Consider the following 21,050-nt stretch of genomic DNA (forward strand, 5'->3'; position numbering starts at 1 on the left):
TAGAGGTTACGGTTAGCTTTAGGGTTAGGAGTTAGGTATAGTGTTAGGGTTAGAATTAGGGATAGAGGTTACGGTTAGCTTTAGGGTTAGGAGTTAGGTATAGTGTTAGGGTTAGAATTAGGGATAGAGGCTACGGTTAGCTTTAGGGTTAGGAGTTAGGTATAGTTTTAGGGTTAGAGCTTTGGAGTTAAGGTCAGGTTATTGTTAGATTATGGTTAGGTTAGGGTTAGATTTAGGGTTAGGGGTTAGGGAAAATAGGATGTTGGATAGGAATCAATTATTTTGTCCCCACAAGGATAGCAATACAAAACCATGTATGTGTGTGATTGTGTGTGTGTGTGTGATTGTGTGTGTGTGTGTGTGTGTGTGTGTGTGTGTGTGTGTGTGTGTGTGTGTGTGTGTGTGTGTGTGTGTGTGTGTGTGTGTGTGTGTGTGTGTGTGTGTGTGTATGTGTGTGTGTGTGTGTGTGTGTGTATGATGCATGCCATTGAGATAAAATGGCACATGAGTACGTCAGTACATGTGTGCAGGATTACTTGTGTTTGCCTACCTGTGTTCTTTACGAAGTTGCTCAGAGAGGCGTTCGTTGACGGAACACTGTTTCCTTATGCCGGAGCACAGACCTGACTTTCTTCTCTCAGAGCAGCTGATAAAGGCCCATGTCCACCTACCGACCAGACCACCTCCAGCCCACCTTTACAAGACCCCTGGAGTCGTTAACCACAGCATTTCTCACATACTTGCATGGGTGGTGCTGCAATGCACATTTACACTCCTCCTCTGAAAGAAGCCTTGTGACTGAAAGAAGCCTTGTGACTGAAAGAAGCCTTGTGAGTTTATTTTATATGTGCTCCAACACCAAAACACATTCAATAAGGTCCAATGGTGCATGTTCACTCAGTGTTAAACAACTTAAGAACGGAGTTCTCTCCTAAAATACCTTTGCACCTGAGGACACTTCAAGGAGGTGCATATTAATACTCGTAAATTCATGAACCCCAGAACCCCTCCCTTCCACTCCATATCTTCCTCTCCTTATGCAGGGTTGCCATGTGACTGTACCTGATGAGCAACAAAGGGATCCATTGAAACAGAAAGGAACTCGTCACACCAAGCCCCGGTATTGGCCGTTTGGCCCCCCTAAACTTGACTACGGCCTGGGGATCTGTAATGGTATATTACACTTCCTGCTGCTATGCTTCCAATGGGGATGATTGGCTATGATGGATGGAACCCCATAACCATCGCAGGCCCTTTCCTCCATCTTAAGAGGTCTGTGTTGGAAACTTCAGAAGCTCAGACTGCCTCCACACAGGAACTGCAGTGGTCTCGATGACATGGGACCCCTGATGAAGCCTTCCTTTGGGCTCCAGGGCCAAAGAATCAAAACACAGCCTGTCAGCCCCATCTCTCTGTGTAGCCAGAGAAGATGAGTGAGGATTACCAATGCCTCTTTGTTCCTTATCGGATAGGTACCATCTCTCTGTGTAGCCAGAGAAGATGAGTTAGGATTACCAATGCCTCTCTGTTCCTTATCGGATAGGTACCATGCCGAGAAAACTCGTAAAAACTATAACAAGAGGTTGAATTGGGGAATTGTGAGTGGTGGATGTATCCCTTAAAGGTTTCTGGCCTTTGTCATGTCAATGTTAACAGAAATCACCCCCACAACACATTTCCTTCCTAACCCTATGGTGGTGGAACAATAGAACAAATATTCATGAAATAGAACTCAATCTAGTTCTATGGATGTAAAACCCAACTCCCTCCGATCTAACCCCTGACTACGACAATACGGGTTCATCTATTTCTAATCTTCACTTTTTTGACGGAAACAAACATTTGACTGGTCCCATGAAAGTTGAGAGGGAAGAATAAAAAGCAGTTTTGGCTGTCTTGTCTGTTGGTGGTTGTCTGTTACTCATGAAGTTTGTTCCTGCTTCTCAAGCATTGAACTTCACTTCCACCACCCCTGAGATACCCACTGGATAAGGTAAGGGGGTGTAGTCTACGGCTAGTGTCTGCATTCATCAACTGGACAGCTCAGATGGCATCTGGTGGGAACACACACACTCTTAAGAGCTGTTGTATTCTCCAACTACCACAGTGAGATATGAACAGTAGATAGCAGAAATACAGCCAGTACCAGTCTTTGAAATCCAATGGAAATCCATCTCTGCCAGTTAGTTGACTGATTAATAGAACTCACTGATAGTTTTCCATAGAGAACACAGTAAGCACACCAGTGGTACCCAGGGACTATGCAGAGGCTGGAGCAATCAACCAACCAATCAGAGACAGGGAGGGGAGCGTGGCGATGGCAATTGCATCTTTAATGAGCTTCCTTGTCCTGGCCTGAACCACTGTGTCAGAGAGTGTAACATCCCTGGCCTGGCCCACTGTGTCAGAGAGTGTAACATCCCTGGCCTGACCCACTGTGTCAGAGAGTGTAACATCCCTGGCCTGGCCCACTGTGTCAGAGAGTGTAACATCCCTGGCCTGGCCCACTGTGTCAGAGAGTGTAACACCCCTGGCCCACTGTGTCAGAGTGTGTAACACCCCTGGCCTGGTCCACTGTGTCAGAGAGTGTAACATCACTGGCCTGGTCCACTGTGTCAGAGAGTGTAACATCACTGGCCTGGTCCACTGTGTCAGAGAGTGTAACATCCCTGGCCTGGCCCACTGTGTCAGAGAGTGTAACATCCCTGGCCTGGCCCACTGTGTCAGAGAGTGTAACATCCCTAGCCTGGTCCACTGTGTCAGAGAGTGTAACATCCCTGGCCTGACCCACTGTGTCAGAGAGTGTAACATCCCTGGCCTGGCCCACTGTGTCAGAGAGTGTAACACCCCTGGCCTGGTCCACTGTGTCAGAGAGTGTAACATCCCTGGCCTGACCCACTGTGTCAGAGAGTGTAACATCCCTGGCCTGACCCACTGTGTCAGAGAGTGTAACACCCCTGACCTGGTCCACTGTGTCAGAGAGTGTAACATCCCTGGCCTGGTCCACTGTGTCAGAGAGTGTAACATCCCTGGCCTGACCCACTGTGTCAGAGAGTGTAACATCCCTGGCCTGACCCACTGTGTCAGAGAGTGTAACATCCCTGGCCTGACCCACTGTGTCAGAGAGTGTAACATCCCTGGCCTGGTCCACTGTGTCAGAGAGTGTAACATCCCTGGCCTGACCCACTGTGTCAGAGAGTGTAACATCCCTGGCCTGGCCCACTGTGTCAGAGAGTGTAACACCCCTGGCCTGGTCCACTGTGTCAGAGAGTGTAACATCCCTGGCCTGACCCACTGTGTCAGAGAGTGTAACATCCCTGGCCTGACCCACTGTGTCAGAGAGTGTAACACCCCTGACCTGGTCCACTGTGTCAGAGAGTGTAACATCCCTGGCCTGGTCCACTGTGTCAGAGAGTGTAACATCCCTGGCCTGACCCACTGTGTCAGGGAGTGTAACATCCCTGGCCTGACCCACTGTGTCAGAGAGTGTAACATCCCTGGCCTGACCCACTGTGTCAGAGAGTGTAACATCCCTGGCCTGGTCCACTGTGTCAGAGAGTGTAACATCCCTGGCCTGACCCACTGTGTCAGAGAGTGTAACATCCCTGGCCTGACCCACTGTGTCAGAGAGTGTAACATCCCTGGCCTGACCCACTGTGTCAGAGAGTGTAACATCCCTGGCCTGGTCCACTGTGTCAGAGAGTGTAACATCCCTGGCCTGACCCACTGTGTCAGAGAGTGTAACATCCCTGGCCTGACCCACTGTGTCAGAGAGTGTAACATCCCTGGCCTGGTCCACTGTGTCAGAGAGTGTAACATTTCTGACCTGGTCCACTGTGTCAGAGAGTGTAACACCCGTGACCTGGTCCACTTTGTCAGAGAGTGTAACACCCGTGACTTGGTCCACTGTGTCAGAGAGTGTAACATCCCTGGCCTGACCCACTGGGCCTGGCAACAAATAACCCTCTGCTTCTCCTTTCTGTCATGGAGTCCATCTATCTATAGCACCAGCTTACAAAACATATTTGTGTTTGTCATGTTTTGATCAAGTCACTGTTGTCCAGATCTAGCATAGTAGTAGCTTATTCGAAAACCTTTTCGGACTTTGTTAAGAGTCCGGAAAAGAGTGAGTGGAGTTTTTCATTGCGTACCACTGGTGTTTGAGCAAGGGGGTGTGCTCTCTCTCTCTCTACATCTTCGGCTCGGTCAAAGAGGAACCTTGTTAGCGTAAGTTGTTGACCTTGCTGTTTATAAAATGCCCTTTTCATAAGCAGCATAGAGGTCCACTGTGACCCCACATAGCCCATACTAGCAACAGGCTGTGTGGGCAGCTAGCAGGCCAGTTTGCCATTGAGGGACTGGCATAGCCGTACACACCCAGACAAGTCTGGTCCCACAGGAAAGGCTCAGAGACAGAGTCCCACCTCTGACATCAGCCTAGCCACTGGGCCTTAGATGAGGAGCAGGCCAGAGCAGGCCACAGTCAGTTCAGTGTCCTGACACTCTTGTCCTGAACAAGGGAGGTCTCACAGATCACACATGCTGAACCAGTGAGGGGCAGGGCTGAAGTTTGAACCAAATGCTGTATCTGTATATGTGTAGACCGTGTTACCAGGTAAATATTAGAGCATTGATTTGGTGATGTTATGTAAGCCAATCATATCTCTCCCTGGAACAGAGATAAACTCTAAAACCATTAGACCTTTTCAGTGTTTTCAGTCAGACCTGGGTTCAGATCATAGACAGACGGTTCTTTCAAATAATTTGAGTATTTGATTAAGCCTGCCTGGAGTGCCAGGTGGGAGGGGTTTGCACTGTTTGGTCTTTTCTATTGGTTCCATGGCAATAGGCAAGATCAATCAAGCACTGATAAAGTATTTGAAATGATTTCCATTAGTATTTGAAATGAGTTACGTTTTCAGTTGGTGCCATTAACCAAAAAACAAAGCAGATGTTTGATCTGCTAACCCGTGTTAGCTGTCTAACTTGTATCCTCAACTTCCAGCTTTCTCACATTTGTAGAAAAGGGAGGAGAGAACTTTGAACATGTTTATTTCCAAACTGTTCCAACCCCCAATCGACTACTTTGTGAAGGTGAAGTTGATGATAGAGGCAGGTACATTGACTTCCATTGGTTTTGGTTAGAAATTCAAACGCTAAAGTTAGCGGTTGGTGACAGAGAAACAAACCCAAAGTGTGTATTACAGTCTCTCTTTGTGCATAGACTGTTTCAGGGTAAGGAAATAAATGAGTCATTTTGTAATTTGGGTGAACTATCCCTTTTATTCTTAATTACAAATACATGCAGTATTTCTACATATTTAGTCTATTTCTGTCAGATAATATAACCATATTTTGCTATTAACAGTTTTTTATTGAGCAATACAACCATCATTGAATACTTGAATAAGTGTCATTGAATAAGTGCATTGCTTCAGTTGTTGTAATGAAGACAATTACTCATTTTAAATGTTGCTTTCATGTCCACTTTAAATGTGATCATTCAATAAAAATCAAAGCTAATTTCATTACCGGTCAATCATACAACTTTACAAAGCAGTTCAATTGATGATGTCAACCCATTATTACTCATTTTTTTGTAAGAGATATATTACAATTACAATTGTTCTGTTTTTTATGACAGGAGATATGCGCTTACAATAAGAAACAATATGTGGTAGGCCTGCAGAATGTCACAAGAAGCTCCGGCCTCAGTCAGGGTCGGCAGGGTAGCCTAGTGGTTAGGGCGTTGGACTAGTAACCTGAAGGTTGCAAGTTCAAATCCCCAAGGTACAAATCTGTTGTTCCGCCCCTGAACAGGCAGTTAACCCACTGTTAACCCACTGTTAACCCACTGTCATTGAACATAAGAGTTTGTTCTTAACTGACTTGCCTAGTTAAATAAAGGTAAAATATTCGTTTAAATCACCATTATATTTATATTCCACTAGATGGCAGGAGTGTATCAGCTAAAAGTAAGCAAACTAATGCATACAGTATCTAGTGATTCTGGTCAAAAGGGCCTGGCCAATGGACGTGCATTTGGTTGACAGGTAAAGTACATAATATAGTAAAGGAGAGTAACACATACCGCCAACCACAGATTTGAATCAGATTCAAATGGGTTTTTTTTCCCACTGAAGTTTAAAGAGCACAGGCTGTGGTAAACTGAACAAATTCTGGAGAAAAAGATCATACAGAAGGTAGCTGGGTGGAAAAACAGACAGACAGATGGACGGACAGTTTATCAGCTGCCTTTAAAGCATGTATCGGATACAGAGAAAGGACCCAAACACTGAGATTATGGGGGTGAAGATCAGAGTGATGAGCCATGGTAGATCTACACCAACCACAGTAGAACCCTGATCTGAAAACACAAACCATGTATGAGACAGAGTCAGTTAGTGGACCACAACATCTAGGTCCTTACCAGCTCCCTACTGTGGATCACAACATGTTGGACAAAACAAATCACTAAATCATGGGAACTCTTATCAGCAGATAGTGGACCATAACATCTACAATGCCTTCAGAAAGTATTCACACACCTTGACTCTTCCCACATTTTGTTGTGTTACAGCTACACACAAATACCCCATAATGTAAAAGTGGATTTATGTTTTTCAAAATATTTATCAATGAACTAAAAATGAAAAGCTGAAATGTCTTGAGTCAATAAGTATTCAACCCCTTTGTTATGGAAAGCCTAAATAAGTTTGAGTGTAAACATTTGCAAAATAAGTAACATAATAAGTGTCAGGGACTCACTCTGTGTGCAATAATACACTCTTAGAAAACAAAAGGTGCTATCTAGAACCTAAAATGGTTATTTGGCTGTCCCAATTGGAGAACCGTTTTGGTTCTAGGTAGAACCCTTTCCACAGAGTGGGGACAGCCAAAGAACCATTTTAAGTTCTAGATAGCACCTTTTGTTTTTTTTCTAAAAATGTACTGTTTAACATGGTTATTGAATGACTTCATCTCTGTACCCCACACATACAATTATTTGTAAGGTTCCTCAGTCGAGCAGAACATTTCAAACACAGATTCAACCTTAAAGACCAGGGAGGTTTTCCAATGCCTCTTTGAGGCATTGGAAAATCTATTGGTAGATGGGTCAAAATAAATAAAAAAAGCAGACATTGAATATCTCTTTGAGCCTGGTCAAGTTATTAATTACTATTTAGTTGATGTATCGATACACCCAGTCACTATAAAGATACAGGCATTCCTCCTAACTCAGTTGCTGGAGAGGAAGGAAACCACTCAGAGATTTCACCATGAGGCCAATAGTGACTTTAAAAGCAGTTACAGAGTTTCATGGCTGTGAAAGGAGAAAACTGAGGATGGATCAACAACATTGTAGTTACTTCACAATATTAACCTGATTGACCGAGTGAAAAGAAAAGAACAGAATAAAAATATTCCAAAACACGCATCTTGTTTTCAACAAGGTACTAAAGTAATACTGCAAAAAATGTGGCAAAGCAATTCACTTTTTGTCCTGAATACAAAGTGTTAAGTTTGGGGCAAATCCTGTACAACACATTACTGAGTACCACTCTTCATATGTTCAAGCATAATGGTGGCTGCATCATGTTATGAGTATGCTTGTAATCGTTAAGGATTGGAGAGTTATTCAGGATAAAAAAGAAACAGAATGGAGCTAAGCACAGGAAAAATCCTAGAGGAAAATTAAATCACCTTTCAGTAGAACAATAACCTAAAAGACAAGGCCACATCTACACGGGAGTTTCTTACCAAGGAGACAGTGCATGTTCTTGAGTGGCAAAGTTACAGTTTTGACTTAAATCTACTTGAAAATCTATGGCAAGACTTTCTGAAGGCACTGTAGGTCCTTACCAGCTCCCTACTGTGAATCACAACGTTGGACAAAATACATCACATAATCATGGGTATTCTTATCAGATCACACTAAAACAAACACTATTCTAACATTTCATACGTTTTACATGATAAAGAACCAGATGGTGATGTGGAAACTACTCACCTGTAAAGGTGAGCTGAGTCCCATTCCCAATCTCAAATACATTATCTCTCCACATGCCACAGTAATACAGGCCCAGGTCACTGTCTGTTAGGTTCAATATGGTCAGGTCAACAGTTGGCACAGCTTTGTTATATACAGGCACAAAGCGGCTGCCAAATTGGGCCGTGGATCTTAGATTCTTATCCTGTTTTACAAAGGTAAAGGTGGCCTGCGACAGTGTGGTATTGGGACGCAGGACAAACCATATGATGTCGTATTTCACCGTGATATCACATTCTAGATTGATGGTGCCTCCAAGTGTCACCTGTTGGACAGTCACATCAGCTGTGGCCAGCACCCAGATCAAAGCACCTGGAAAAGGAAGAGCATGTGTTAGCATGGGACATGTCTGCTTTATAGGGAATGTTATTACATAATTGACCAAACACTGAAAACATTTTTATGTGGCTCTTTACTTTTTCTTTATTTTATACTATTTTATACATTGTAGAATAACAGTAAAGACATCAAAACTATGAAATAACAAATATGGAATCATGTAGTAACCAAAAAAGTGTTAAACAAATCAAAATATATTCTTCAAAGTAGTGACTCTTTGCCTTGACAGCTTTGCACACTCTTGGCATTCTCTCAAACAGCTTCACGAGTTTTCCAACAGTCTTGAAGGAGTTCCCACATATGCTGAGCACTTGTTGGCTGCTTTTCCTTGACTCTGCGGTCCAACTCATCCCAAACCATCCCAATTGGGTTGAGGTCGGGTGATTGTGGAGGCCAGGTCATCCGATGCAGCACTCCATCCCTCCCCTTCTTGGTCAAATAGCCCTTACACAGCCTGGAGGTGTATATTGGGTCATTGTCCTGTTGAAGAACAAATGATAGTTCCACTAAGCGCAAACCAGATGGGATGGCATATCGCTGCAGAATGCTGTGGTAGCCATGCTGGTTAAGTTTGCATTGAATTCTAAATAAATAACAGACAGTGTCACCAGCAAAGCACCCCCACGCCATCACACCTCCTCCTCGATGCTTCATGGTGGGAACCACACACGCTGAGCTCATCCGTTCACCTACTCTGCTTTTCACAAAGACACGGCGATTGGAACCAAAAACCTAAACTTTGGACTCATCAGACCAAAGAACAGATTTCCACTGGCCTAATGTCCATTACCTGTGTTTCTTGGCCCAATCAAGCCTCTTCTTGGTGTCCTTTAGTAGTGGTTTATTTGTAGCAATTTCGACCATGAAGGCCTGATTCACGCAGTCTCCTCTGAACAGTTGATGTTGAGATGTGTCTGTTAGTTGAACTCTGTGAAGCAATTATTTGGGCTGCAATCTAAGGTGCAGTTAACTCTAATGAACTTATCCTCTGCAGCAGAGGTAACTCTGGGTCTTCCTTTCCTGTGGCAGTTCTCATGAGAGCCAGTTTCATCGTAGCGCTTGATGGTTTTTGCGACTGCACTTTCAAAGTTCTTGTATTGACTGACCTTCATGTCTTAAAGTAATGATGGACTGTCGTTTCACTTTGCTTATTTGAGCTGTTCTTGCCATAATATGGACTTGTCTTTTACCAAATAGGGTTATCTTCTAAATACCACCCCTACCTTGTCACAACACAACTGATTGGCTCAAATGCACTATAAGAAGGAAAGAAATTCCACAAATGAACTTTTAACAAGGCACACCTGTTAAATGAAATGCATTCCAGGTGACTACCTCTTCAAACTGGTTGAGAGAATGCCAAGAGTGGAGCTGTCATCAAGGCAAAGGGTGGCTATTCGAAGAAAATATTAAATATAAAATATTTGTTTATTTGTTTAACACTTTTTTGGGTTACGAAATGATTCTCAATGTGTTATTTCATATTTTTCACTATTATATTACAATGTAGAAAATAGTAAAAAATAAAGAAAAAACCCTCGATACACTTGACTCTCTTGGTCTCTCACCCACTGTGAAATTTGGTGGAGGATGGGTGATGATCTGGGGGTGCTTCAGCAAGGCTGGAATCAGACAGATTTGTCTTTGTGAAGGACACATGCATCAAGCCACGTACAAGGTTGTCCTGGAAGAAAACTTGCTTCCTTCTGCTCTGACAATGTTCCCCAACTCTGCGGATTGGTTTTTCCAGTAGGACAATGCTCCATGCCACACTGCCAGGTCAATCAAGGTGTGGATGGAGGACCACCAGATCAAGACCCTGTCATGGCCAGCCCAATCTCCAAACCTGAACCCCATTGAAAACCTCTGGAATGTGATCCAGAGGGAGATGGATGGTCACAAGCCATCAAACAAAGCCGAGCTGCTTGAACATTTGCGCCAGGATTGGCATAAAGTCCCCCAACATCAATGTGAAAGACTGGTGGAGGGCCTGCCAAGATGTGTTGTTGTGTTGTTTAAAAATGAATTTGAACTTATTTTCTTTGCATTATTCAAAGTCTGACAACACTGCATATCTTTTGTTATTTTGACAAGTTGTCATTGTCTGCAAATAAATGCACTAAATGACAATATTTAGATTTGGAATTTGGGAGAAATGTTGTAAGTAGTTTATAGAATAAAACAAAAAATGTCATTTTACCCAAACACATAAATAGTAAAACCAGAGAAACTGATCATTTTGCAGTGGTCTCTTAATTTTTTCCAGACCTGCATATATATATATATATATATATATATATATATATATAAATATATATATATAGAGAGAGAGAGAGAGAGAGAGAGAGAGAGAGAGAGAGAGAGAGAGAGAGAGAGAGAGCGAGAGCGAGAGAGAGAGCAGAGTTTTCCATCGTATTCCCCCATGTTAGGCTAGCTTCCTCTCTGTAGTGTATGTAGGTCTTTGTTAACAAATATTTACGGTGTGATTTTTTGATAACACTTTACATTACAGTGCTCTTATTACTGTGTAATTAGTCCTGTAAGTACAATTTAAGTATTGCAATTACTCATTACAATCATTACATTGTACCTAGGGTAGGTTACTGCTGTAAGTTAGTGTAAGTACAATGTAACAATGAGTAATTACAATACTTGTTCATCTGCACGTACAGGTATAACTACACAGTAATAAGGGCACTGTAATGTAAAGTGTTACAGATTTTTCCAAATGGTGGAACTAAATAGAGTTGAAGTCGGAATTTACATACACCTTAGCCAAATAGATTTAAACTCAGTTTTTCACCATTCCTGACATTTAATCCTAATAAAAAGACCCTGTCTTAGGTCAGTCAGGATCACCACTTTATTTTAAGAATGTGAAATGTCAGAATAATAGTAGAGAGTATTATTTATTTCAGCTTTTATTTCTTTCATCACATTCCCAGTGGGTCAGAAGTTTATATACACTCAATTAGTATTTGGTAGCATTGCCTTTAAAATGTTTAACTTGGGTCAAACGTTTTGGGTAGCCTTCCACAAGCTTCCGACAATAAGTTGGGTGTATTTTGGCCCATTCCTCCTGACAGAGCTGGTGTAACTGAGTCAGGTTTGTAGGCCTCCTTGCTCGCACACGCTTTTTCAGTTCTGCCCACAATTTTTCTGTAGGATTGATGTCAGGGCTTTGTGATGGCCACTCCAATACCATGACTTTGTTGTCCTTAAGCCATTTTGCCACAACTTTGGAAGTATGCTTGGGGTCATTGTCCATTTGGAAGACCCATTTGCGACCAAGCTTTAACTTCCTGACAGATGTCTTGAGATGTTGCTTCAATATATCCACATAATTTCCCTTCCTCATGATGCCACCTATTTTGTGAAGAGCACCAGTCCCTCCTGCAGCAAGCACCCCCACAACATGATGCTGCCACCCCCGTGCTTCACAGTTGGGATGGTGTTCTTCGGCTTGCAAACCTCCCCCTTTTTCCTCCAAACATAACGATGGTCATTATGGCCAAACAGTTCTATTTTTGTTTCATCAAACTAGAGGTAATTTCTCTAAAAAGTACAATCTTTGTCCCCATGTGCAGTTGCAAACCGTAGTCTGGCTTTTTTATGGCAGTTTTGGAGCAGTGGCTTCTTCCTTGCTGAGCTGCCTTTCAGGTTATGTCGATATAGGACTCGTTTTACTGTGGATATAGATACTTTTGTACCTGTTTCCTCCAGCATCTTCACAAGGCCCTTTGCTGTTGTTCTGGGATCGATTTGCACTTTTCGCACTAAAGTGCGTTCATCTCTAGAAGACAGAGCGCATCTCCTTCCTGAGCGGTATGACGGCTGCGTGTTCCCGTGGTGTTTATACTTGCATACTATTGTTTGTACAGACGAACGTGGTACCTTCAGGCATTTGTAAATTTCTCCCAAGGATGAACCAGACTTGTAAAGGTCTATCATTTTTTTCTGAGGTCTTGGCTGATTTCTTGTGATTTTCCCATGATATCAGGCAAAGAGGCACTGAGTTTGAAGGTAGGCCTTGAAAAACATCCACAGGTACACCTCCAATTGACTCAAATGATGTAAATTAGCCTATCACAAGCTTCTAAAGCCATGACATTTTCTGGAATTTTCCAAGCTGTTTAAAGGCACAGTCAACTTAGTGTATGTAAACTTCTGACCCACTGGAATTGTGATACAGTCAATTATAAGTGAAGTAATCTGTCTGTAAGCAATTGTTGGAAAAATTACCTTTGTCATGCACAAAGTAGCTGTCCTAACCGACTTGCCAAAACGATAGTTTGTTAACAATAAATTTGTGGAGTGGTTGAAAAATGAGTTTTAATGACTCCAACCTAAGTGTATGTAAACTTCTGTCTTCAACTGTACATAAAGTGCTTTTATTCTAAATGGTCAAACTATTTGTCTCATATATTCATTATTTGATTTTCATAGACAAAACTCACTTTTGATGATGAGAATCATCATGGTCCTCATCATGCGTTGTAACAGGAACAGCCTCCCAGTCCTCACTTACAGAAACTCTGACTTAAACATGAAATGAAAGTGTGTTGCGGGTGTGGTGGAGCACAATAACCACTTCCTAAAAGGCATTCACATCCTTCTTTCAGTAACTGACAGGAAACAATGAACAAGAGAACAGCTCTAACAATTCTATGCTGTAAGTAGAAATGCATTTTATCCACTTGGGAGATACATTGTTTATATTTCATTAGTTTTAAGTACTCTGTTAATTTGGTTTAAAAAATGTAAATGTGTTATGAACATTTTATTTAAATAGCCTCAGTCAATAATATGGTCTTTGTTTTTATGAAAGGTTCCATGTTCTGTGAGGCTTTTGGAGCAGGTCAAAATGAGATTCTAGTAGAACCAGGGGACACAGTCACCCTTGGCTGTGACATTACCCTGGAGTATGAGGTCATGTGGTTTGTTCTTCGTCCTGATGCCACTCTTTCAGTAGCCATCACTATAAAGACAAATACACCCCTGAGACTCAAAAGGTTTGATGGTCGTTCCGAGTCAGTGTATGACACAGGCCTGTTCCGAAGCAATCTGAGCATACTGAACATCTCAGAGAGTGACGTGGGTCTGTACTACTGTGTTGAGCAGAGGGCTAACATATTTGAGATCGGAAGTGGGACCAAGCTCTCCCTTATCAGTGGTGGTGAGTAAACTCTGCATTATAACTGCATAACTGTGGTTTTGCATTGGGAGTGTTCTAAAAATATACACCTGGTCAATGTTTAATCTCAGTCAATTCAGGATATGTATTTAAATTATAAATCTATACCAAAACATAGTAGGAAGAAACAAATATAATAGTTATGTACTCACATGCACTTGATACATTTCTTGATTGTTTTCAATACAGTATGTTTAGAATTGTTTTTCAATTGTGATAAATATAATAAAGTCTGATTAAATCTTTATATTCCCACACCAAGAAGGCATTCTGTCATTCTGTCATTCCAGATCAGCTCTCTATTACTGTTGTTGGGATGAAGTTGTCATGGTTTATCACCTTGATCATAGCCCCCATGTTCTCTGTGCTGGGGTCTGCTCTCTGTGTCTTCTGCTGTTGACGACCTGCTAAGAAATTATTTGCACCCAATAATTATAATTTTCACATTGAATCATCTTTCTGAAATGTATTTTTTTTTATACTTATGTCTGTAAATCGGGTATTGGTGTTTATTGCGCATTTCATGAAGATAAAAAAAAATAGCTGTCCTCTTACACTGTAGATCCTGACAAAATGAGGATTCTGGAACAATTTGGTTGAAGCCTGTCATCTAGAGGACCAAGAGTGAATATAGGAGGACAAACAGGAATAAAATGTAAAGATGCTGAGAGTAAAAGTAACATTTCTGGTGTTTTATGAAGTCTCCTGTGACACACGCACACGGGGTTAAACTTCTGCCACTCCATACATCTAAGTAGGTGGACGATGGGATCTACATGTGTCCAGATTGGTTTCACATCTTTTTATTTATTGTGTTATTCCAGTGTTGATTGCATGACCAGTATGTTCAGGGTGTTAGAGATAGAAATGTATTGAACAAGATCATTTTAGACATCTGATCTTAAATCATTTACGTCATATCTACCATTCCATCCAAGGACCAATTAACAAAACAGTACTGGTTTAACCATAAATCTGCAACTATAAATATATTTTTTAATCTGCTGTTATACTGTACATAGTGTATTCGGAATGTATTCAGACCACTTGACTTTTCCCCGCATTGTTACGTTACAGCTTATTCTAAAATTGATTAAATTATATTTTTCTTCATCAGTCTACACACAATACTATTTAATTACAAAGCAATTTTTTTTTTTTTTACATTTTGGCACGTGTGCACACATATATATATATAAAAAAGAAGTAGTAAATATCACATTTACATAATTATTCAGACCATGCTTCACCGTATGAATGGTGCCAGTTTTCCTCCAGACGTGACAATTGGCATTCAGGCCAGAGTTCAATCTTGGTTTCATCAGACCAGAGAATCTTGTTTCTCATGGTCAGTCCTTTAGCTGCCTTTTGGCAAACTCCAAGTGGGCTGTCATGTGCCTTTTACTGAAGAGTGGCTTCCGTGTGGCCACTCCACCATACAGACCTGATTGGTGGAGTGCTGCATAGATTGTTGTCCTTCTAGAAGGTTCTCCCATCTCCACAGAGGAACTCTAGAGATCCATCAGTGACCAACAGGACCTTGGTCATCTCCCTGACCAAGGTCATCTCCCTGACCAAGGTCATTCTCCCGATTGCTCAGTTTGGCCGGATGGCCAGCTCTTGGAAGAGTCTTGGTCATTCCAAACTTCTTCCATTTAAGCATGATGGAGGCCACTGTATTCTTGGGGAACTTCAATGCTGCAGAAATGTTTCAATACCTTTCCCCAGATCTGTGCCTCGACACAATCCCGTCTCGGAGCTCTACAGACAATTCCTTCGATCTCATGGCTTGGTTTTTTACCTCTGACATGCACTGTCAACTGTGGGACCTTGTTTAGCTTTCCAAATAATGTCCAATCAATTGAATTTACCACAGGTGGACTCCAATCAAGATTTAGAAACAATCAAGGAGGATCAATGGAAACAGGATGCATCGGAGCTTAATTTCGAGTCTGAATACTTATCATATAAGGTATGTTTTAAATGTTTTATTAGATAAAATTTCTAAAAACATGTTATCCTTGTTATTATGGGCTATTGTGTGTAGATTGAGGAAAACAACAAATATATTCCATTTTAGAATAAGGCTGTAATGTAACAAAAAGTGGAATGCAGTGAATAACAAATAGACCTTGGATACAAATCAGAAAAGAGCAAGATTTTATTCAAAATGTTAGAAACATTTGTGTCACTCCACAACTGGTTGACAATTCAAAATATATAATTTTAAAACACATTGTGGACCACACAGTTGAGACACTAAAAGCAGTCAGTCAAACATTGCACAGAATGTTCCTTGGAGTCCTCTAAAATAGATTAAATCATCTAAACATTATTGCCATCTATACATAAACAAAGTACAGTAAATAAGAGGACATTCAGGAACTTCTAAAAGGTCTGTGATAGAGGATGAGACAGCAAGCTTTGAAAAGACATTCACATTGTTACCTGATCAAATGTAGCATTTCATTATGGCTGGACAGTTGGCAAAAAAGATCCCTAATTTTTCTTGGGAACCATCATTACAAAAAGAACAGTCACGTTTATCTGAAGGGAATGTTTGTGTATCGACCAGTCTTAATATCACGAGGGGCCAATTCACATCTACATTAGCAAAAATATTCATTAGATAACTGTACATACATCAGGTTGTCACAAAAGTGCATTTAAAAACAGCAGTGTGCACAATTTGTTACTTTCAAATTACTTTCAGTAAAAAATACAAATAAAATCCAACTATGTTGACCTTAAAGAAAATCTTGGATCATAAATACGTATTAGAACGATCCCATCATCATAAGAGGTGTAATCATACAATAGAACATAATGGTTTTGGTATCAGTGTAATGACAGTACAGTAAATTGTGCACATCTGTATAAACGTCTCCCCGAATAGGGAACACAGAATGTAATGCTGACAATGATCAAGCGTTATAAAGGTTGAAGAAAATCATAAGTACAGTAGTTGTGCAGTAAGGCTGAGGGTTTAAAGTGATAGTTTAGGATTTTAAACAACTTATTGTTAGGCTCCTCACTCTGTCAAGTCTTTGGGCCAGGAGAAACAGTAATGGTTCAGTTCCCTTTAAAACAGCCACTTCAAAACGTCACATAACTTAAGCCACCACTAGCTGACGCCCAATAGAAGTGAATGGGACATTGCATTTAGAAAGCACTTTCAAAAAGATTCCAAAGGCGCTAAGCAGCAATCAACATGCCCCTGAGTTTGATTTGATTGATTAGAAATGTTCATGGCAAGCCCACAGACAGGGCAAAATCACAGTGCCTAGCCAACCTTAGTAATAACAAAGCCATCATTTTCGTTGTTCTGCTGTCCGTTGACATGTTTTTTTTTTTTTAAAGATACATTTCACCCCTTTTTCTCCCCAATTTCGTGGTATCCAATTGTTTTAGTAGCTACTATCTTGTCTCATCGCTACAACTCCCGTACGGGCTCGGGAGAGACGAAGGTTGAAAGTCATGCGTCCTCCGATACACAACCCAACCAAGCCGCACTGCTTCTTAACACAGCGCGCATCCAACCCGGAAGCCAGCCGCACCAATGTGTCGGAGGAAACACCGTGCACCTTGGTTAGCGCACACTGTGCCCGGCCCGCCACAGGAGTCGCTGGTGCGCGATGAGACAAGGACACCCCTACCGGCCAAGCCCTCCCTAACCCGGACGACGCTAGAGGCCAATTGTGCTTCACCCACGTACCTCCCAGTCGCGGCCGGTTACGACAGAGCCTGGGCGCGAACCCAGAGTCTCCGATGGCACAGCTGGCGCTGCAGTACAGCGCCCTTAACCACTGCGCCACCCGGGAGGCCCGTTGACGTGTTTTGATTTAGAACATAGGTGGATGATGGGATCTACAGCACGGCCGAGAGAGGTTCTTCATTCAACTTTTTACGATTCCTGATGTGTAGTACTACGCCGCCTAGGCATACTGGTACCAGTACCAGCCAAGCAAGATGTTCGACAGGTAGACCTTCAAAGGCAGAAAAAAAATTACTTATAGTACTCGATTACTTCCTGGTTCTAGCATTAACATAAATTAACACAAATTGCCATACAATTGAACCAATGTTATGTCATGATTTGTCATGACAGAAAATGACTTGATAGCACTACTGCGGGGAAGTCATTGTTGCCACAATACTAACATTGACTTTGATATATTTGTGGTATTAGATAAGCAATATGGTGAAAAAAATGCCACAAAGTCAACGTACTGTATAAAACATGTGGTTAACATTCCATCTGAAGAGCTAATGGGTATGTAGGCTTTAGTTACAGCCCTGCTCAAACACCCAATTCTGCTTTTCAAGGTCCTATTGAGCAGTAGAATCTGGTGTGCTAAAGTATTAATAAAACATTGAAACAATTACAATACTTTTTGAAAAACCTGAAATTAAAAAAAAGAAAGGCCTAACTCCCAGTTAAAATGTTGACATAAACTTTGAAGCAAGCTAATATGATTAATATTTTACAAAGTAGCATATGCATTCAGGTATCAGGGCAGATATATTGACAAAATTAGATTTAATTATCAATTTCCATGTGTTCTATATTGCTAACGTTCTCTGAATCATTGTAGGGAAGAATGCAATCTCAGCAGCTTTCATGTGGTCCAAAACTTGAGCGAATGACAAATTGACTTATACAAATTATACTTTTACAAAGGTAATGCACCTGCAGCACTGGAAAGTTGTTCAGGAGTCGCCTGAAGTGTGAGAGGAATGGGAGATAGTGGAATCCTGCAGTGCTGAGAGCTTGTAGAGTGGACGACTGGCTACTACTCTGAACTTAGTGTGGTGAGCTAGCGGGGACTCAGAGCTGCTGAGGCATCACCAAAGTGGTGGTACACAGAGTGGAAGAGGAAAAGTCCAGTGGTCTAGCAGAGTACCAAATGTGTACGCAGAGTAGTGTTGGGATTGTTTACTTTCTGAATTCAAGCCATTTCTCCAACTGTCTACACATTCAAATTAATAGAGGACGCGTACTGGGAGATGCATTGTTAGGAATTGTGGGGAGGTTCGGCGGTCGGGCTGTGCGTTCCCAGCAGTTGGTGGTCTCAGAGCCACGTAGCTATGTCACAACAGGACACAGGACTACCGCGTCTCAGCGTTTCATTAATGGTCCCCAGATAGTGGACGCATCAGATATTAAACTGACAGGAACAGATACTACACTTTATCTTAGCCAAAAGGCAGTCAAGTATCTTAACTGTCAAACTAAATATGGCCAGAGGAGCCAGATGTGTGCATACATACAATCACACACATTCCAAAACATATCGGCACATAAACCAGATCCGACCAACTTCTAACTCCTAATCAGAGGTGATCATGACATCGAGTTTGACAACTTTACTTTCTAGTTCTACATGACAGATCCCAAACAATAACTTGGAATGCATTTGATTTCAAATATAAAACAGATCTCCCATTATTTAGAATGTTGCTGTGCATTAGTTCACACCATCGCTGTCTCTGCGATGTTAAAATGTGGCCTTTCAATGACAGATTGACAGGGTTTTCACTTGATACAATTCTGTTGGTTCTACTGCAACACAAACTCATTAAGTGCTTGGTAGATTTTTTTATACTATTTGAACCCAGTTCTGCTATTACAGCACTACACAGCTCATAATCTGCTCAGTAATCTAGTTCAATTTAAAGATCAAATGATGACTATACCTGGTGTGGTTGAAAATGGTTGGGGGGCTGCGGTGGTGGTTGAACTCTCAGTGCTACCTGAAAATATATTGTAAGCTAAATACAATTGTCATGCTTGAATAACAAATACTTCTGCACTACAAAAACGGTTATCTCAGCATTTCCCAAAAATGGTCCTGGGGACCCCAATGGGTACACGTTTTGTTTTTTTGCCTTATCACTATGCAGCTGATTCAAATAATCAAAGTTTGATGAGCTCATTATTTTAATCAGCTGTGTAGTGCTACGGGGGGGAGGGGGGAATCACAAATGTGTACCACCTGGGGTCCCCCGGTTTGAGTTTGGTAAACCCTGGTCTATGTACTTCCAGGTTAAAGATCAGGTGACAATAATACCCCCTGGTGTGGTTGTAGATGGTTGGGGGAATGCTGTGGTGGTTGAACTCTCAATACTTCCTGAAAATAGATAAGCAAAATACACTTGTCATGCTTGAATAACAAATATCTCTGTACTACAAAAACAATTATTATTATTATTATTATCATCATCTACTTCCTAGTCAAAGATCAGGGGACAACAATACCTCCTGGTGTGGAGGTTGTACTATCTGAAAATGCTTCATAAGCAAAATAAGCTTCATTAGTTTGTGTTAAATAGTGCTGCAATGTTTACAATAGCAATAACAGATTATAACTGATGTTTAATCCCTTCAGTACAGCTAAGCAACAGTGGAACTTCAGAAACTGCTCTACTGTCACATGTACTTCCACTCAAACTTTTTTTGCATTAAAAAATTGACAGGAGGCTTCTAACTTGGAATTTGAATTACAAATCTCTTTAGAATTGTAGAAGCGCAGTCAACATAATAGTGTTGCTTTACATCTTCTTTGGTTACATTCCAAATTACAACAGCAAGGCCGTTGGCGTCATTCTTCAACTGGATCCTGTCCTGATAACGTGGATCCACAGTCAACTCTGACAGCTTCTTGCTATACTCGAACACTTGGCCAATTTTCTCTGTACATACACTGAAGTTTGACACAGGACACTGGTCATCATCAGGTATTTCTATGGATAGAGATTCCCCCACACGACAACGAAGTATATCCAAGAAAACTGTAAAAAAATGAGAAAAACCATATTCACTGCACAATTTTTACAGCCACAACGAAAATTAAACATTAACATTAAATAATGTTACTCTCCAGGCTTATTTTCAAGATGCTGGTGCTATCTACATACACCTTCCCTCAGCCAACGCTACAGAAAAAAAATCTAAGCAGTATTTTTAAATATTGACTAATAAAGGTGTCAAGATTATTTTCAATAAAAAAAAAATTTAAAGGCTATAACGATGATTAAAAATGTACCCTAAGCGACCGATAAATGGACAATGGCAGATTTTCTTCAATCCCGTCAGTCATGTTGACTGACTCAAATTTATGCTGGTGGAACCTCTGCTGTAGTGCAGCCATGTAAATGAGCTATTGATATAATAGCTGACCATGCAATAGCTGACCATTGTAACCTGGGCATGACAATCTTTCGGTGAACCAGTGTCAGTGTCTGGTGGGCAAAAAATAGTCACCAGCCACTCAGACTATTAACTAGCTCTCAAGAACCCAAGGGGCCATACAGCCATTGGGTTCTCATTCAAACCATTGATAACAGAAAATGTGTACCTGGACGCTCTGTCTAACCGTTAATAATCATTACATACAATATGCCTTTGAAATCTCAAACTACTTTCATATCACCCCATTTTAAAAACACAGATTCCTACAGAGGGGA

At 41.4% G+C, this 21,050-nt stretch overlaps 1 protein-coding gene, 2 long non-coding RNA genes and 1 pseudogene across 4 annotated transcripts; 1 reads left to right on the forward strand and 3 right to left on the reverse strand.

Moving 5' to 3' along the window:
- Nucleotides 1-5,255: 5,255 nt before the first annotated feature.
- Nucleotides 5,256-12,991, reverse strand: LOC149983120 (uncharacterized). The gene is made up of 3 exons (XM_090239050.1): nucleotides 12,847-12,991; nucleotides 8,012-8,362; nucleotides 5,256-6,367 (listed from the first exon to the last, which is right to left on the reverse strand). Exons 1-3 carry the CDS (start codon nucleotides 12,878-12,880, stop codon nucleotides 6,258-6,260), a joined length of 495 nt encoding a protein of 164 aa, XP_090095176.1. The 5' UTR covers nucleotides 12,881-12,991; the 3' UTR covers nucleotides 5,256-6,257.
- LOC149983121 (uncharacterized) lies at nucleotides 12,984-13,844 on the forward strand. Its single transcript, XR_016496897.1, has 2 exons — nucleotides 12,984-13,061; nucleotides 13,218-13,844. It is a non-coding gene; the product is annotated as an uncharacterized LOC149983121 (long non-coding RNA).
- Nucleotides 13,845-15,720: 1,876 nt separating this feature from the next.
- Nucleotides 15,721-20,379, reverse strand: LOC110506831 (uncharacterized). 2 transcript variants are annotated; one of them, XR_005039827.2, is made up of 4 exons: nucleotides 20,073-20,379; nucleotides 19,655-19,714; nucleotides 19,281-19,337; nucleotides 15,721-17,569 (listed from the first exon to the last, which is right to left on the reverse strand). It is a non-coding gene; the product is annotated as an uncharacterized LOC110506831 (long non-coding RNA). The 2 variants fall into 2 exon arrangements; XR_016496898.1 differs by lacking the exon at nucleotides 19,655-19,714.
- On the reverse strand, nucleotides 18,703-18,802 carry LOC149983122 (U2 spliceosomal RNA; annotated as a pseudogene).
- Nucleotides 20,380-21,050: the final 671 nt, after the last annotated feature.

This window comes from Oncorhynchus mykiss, chromosome 6 (assembly GCF_057628025.1).
Source record: "Oncorhynchus mykiss isolate SJ-2025 chromosome 6, ASM5762802v1, whole genome shotgun sequence".
NCBI lineage: Eukaryota > Metazoa > Chordata > Actinopteri > Salmoniformes > Salmonidae > Oncorhynchus > Oncorhynchus mykiss.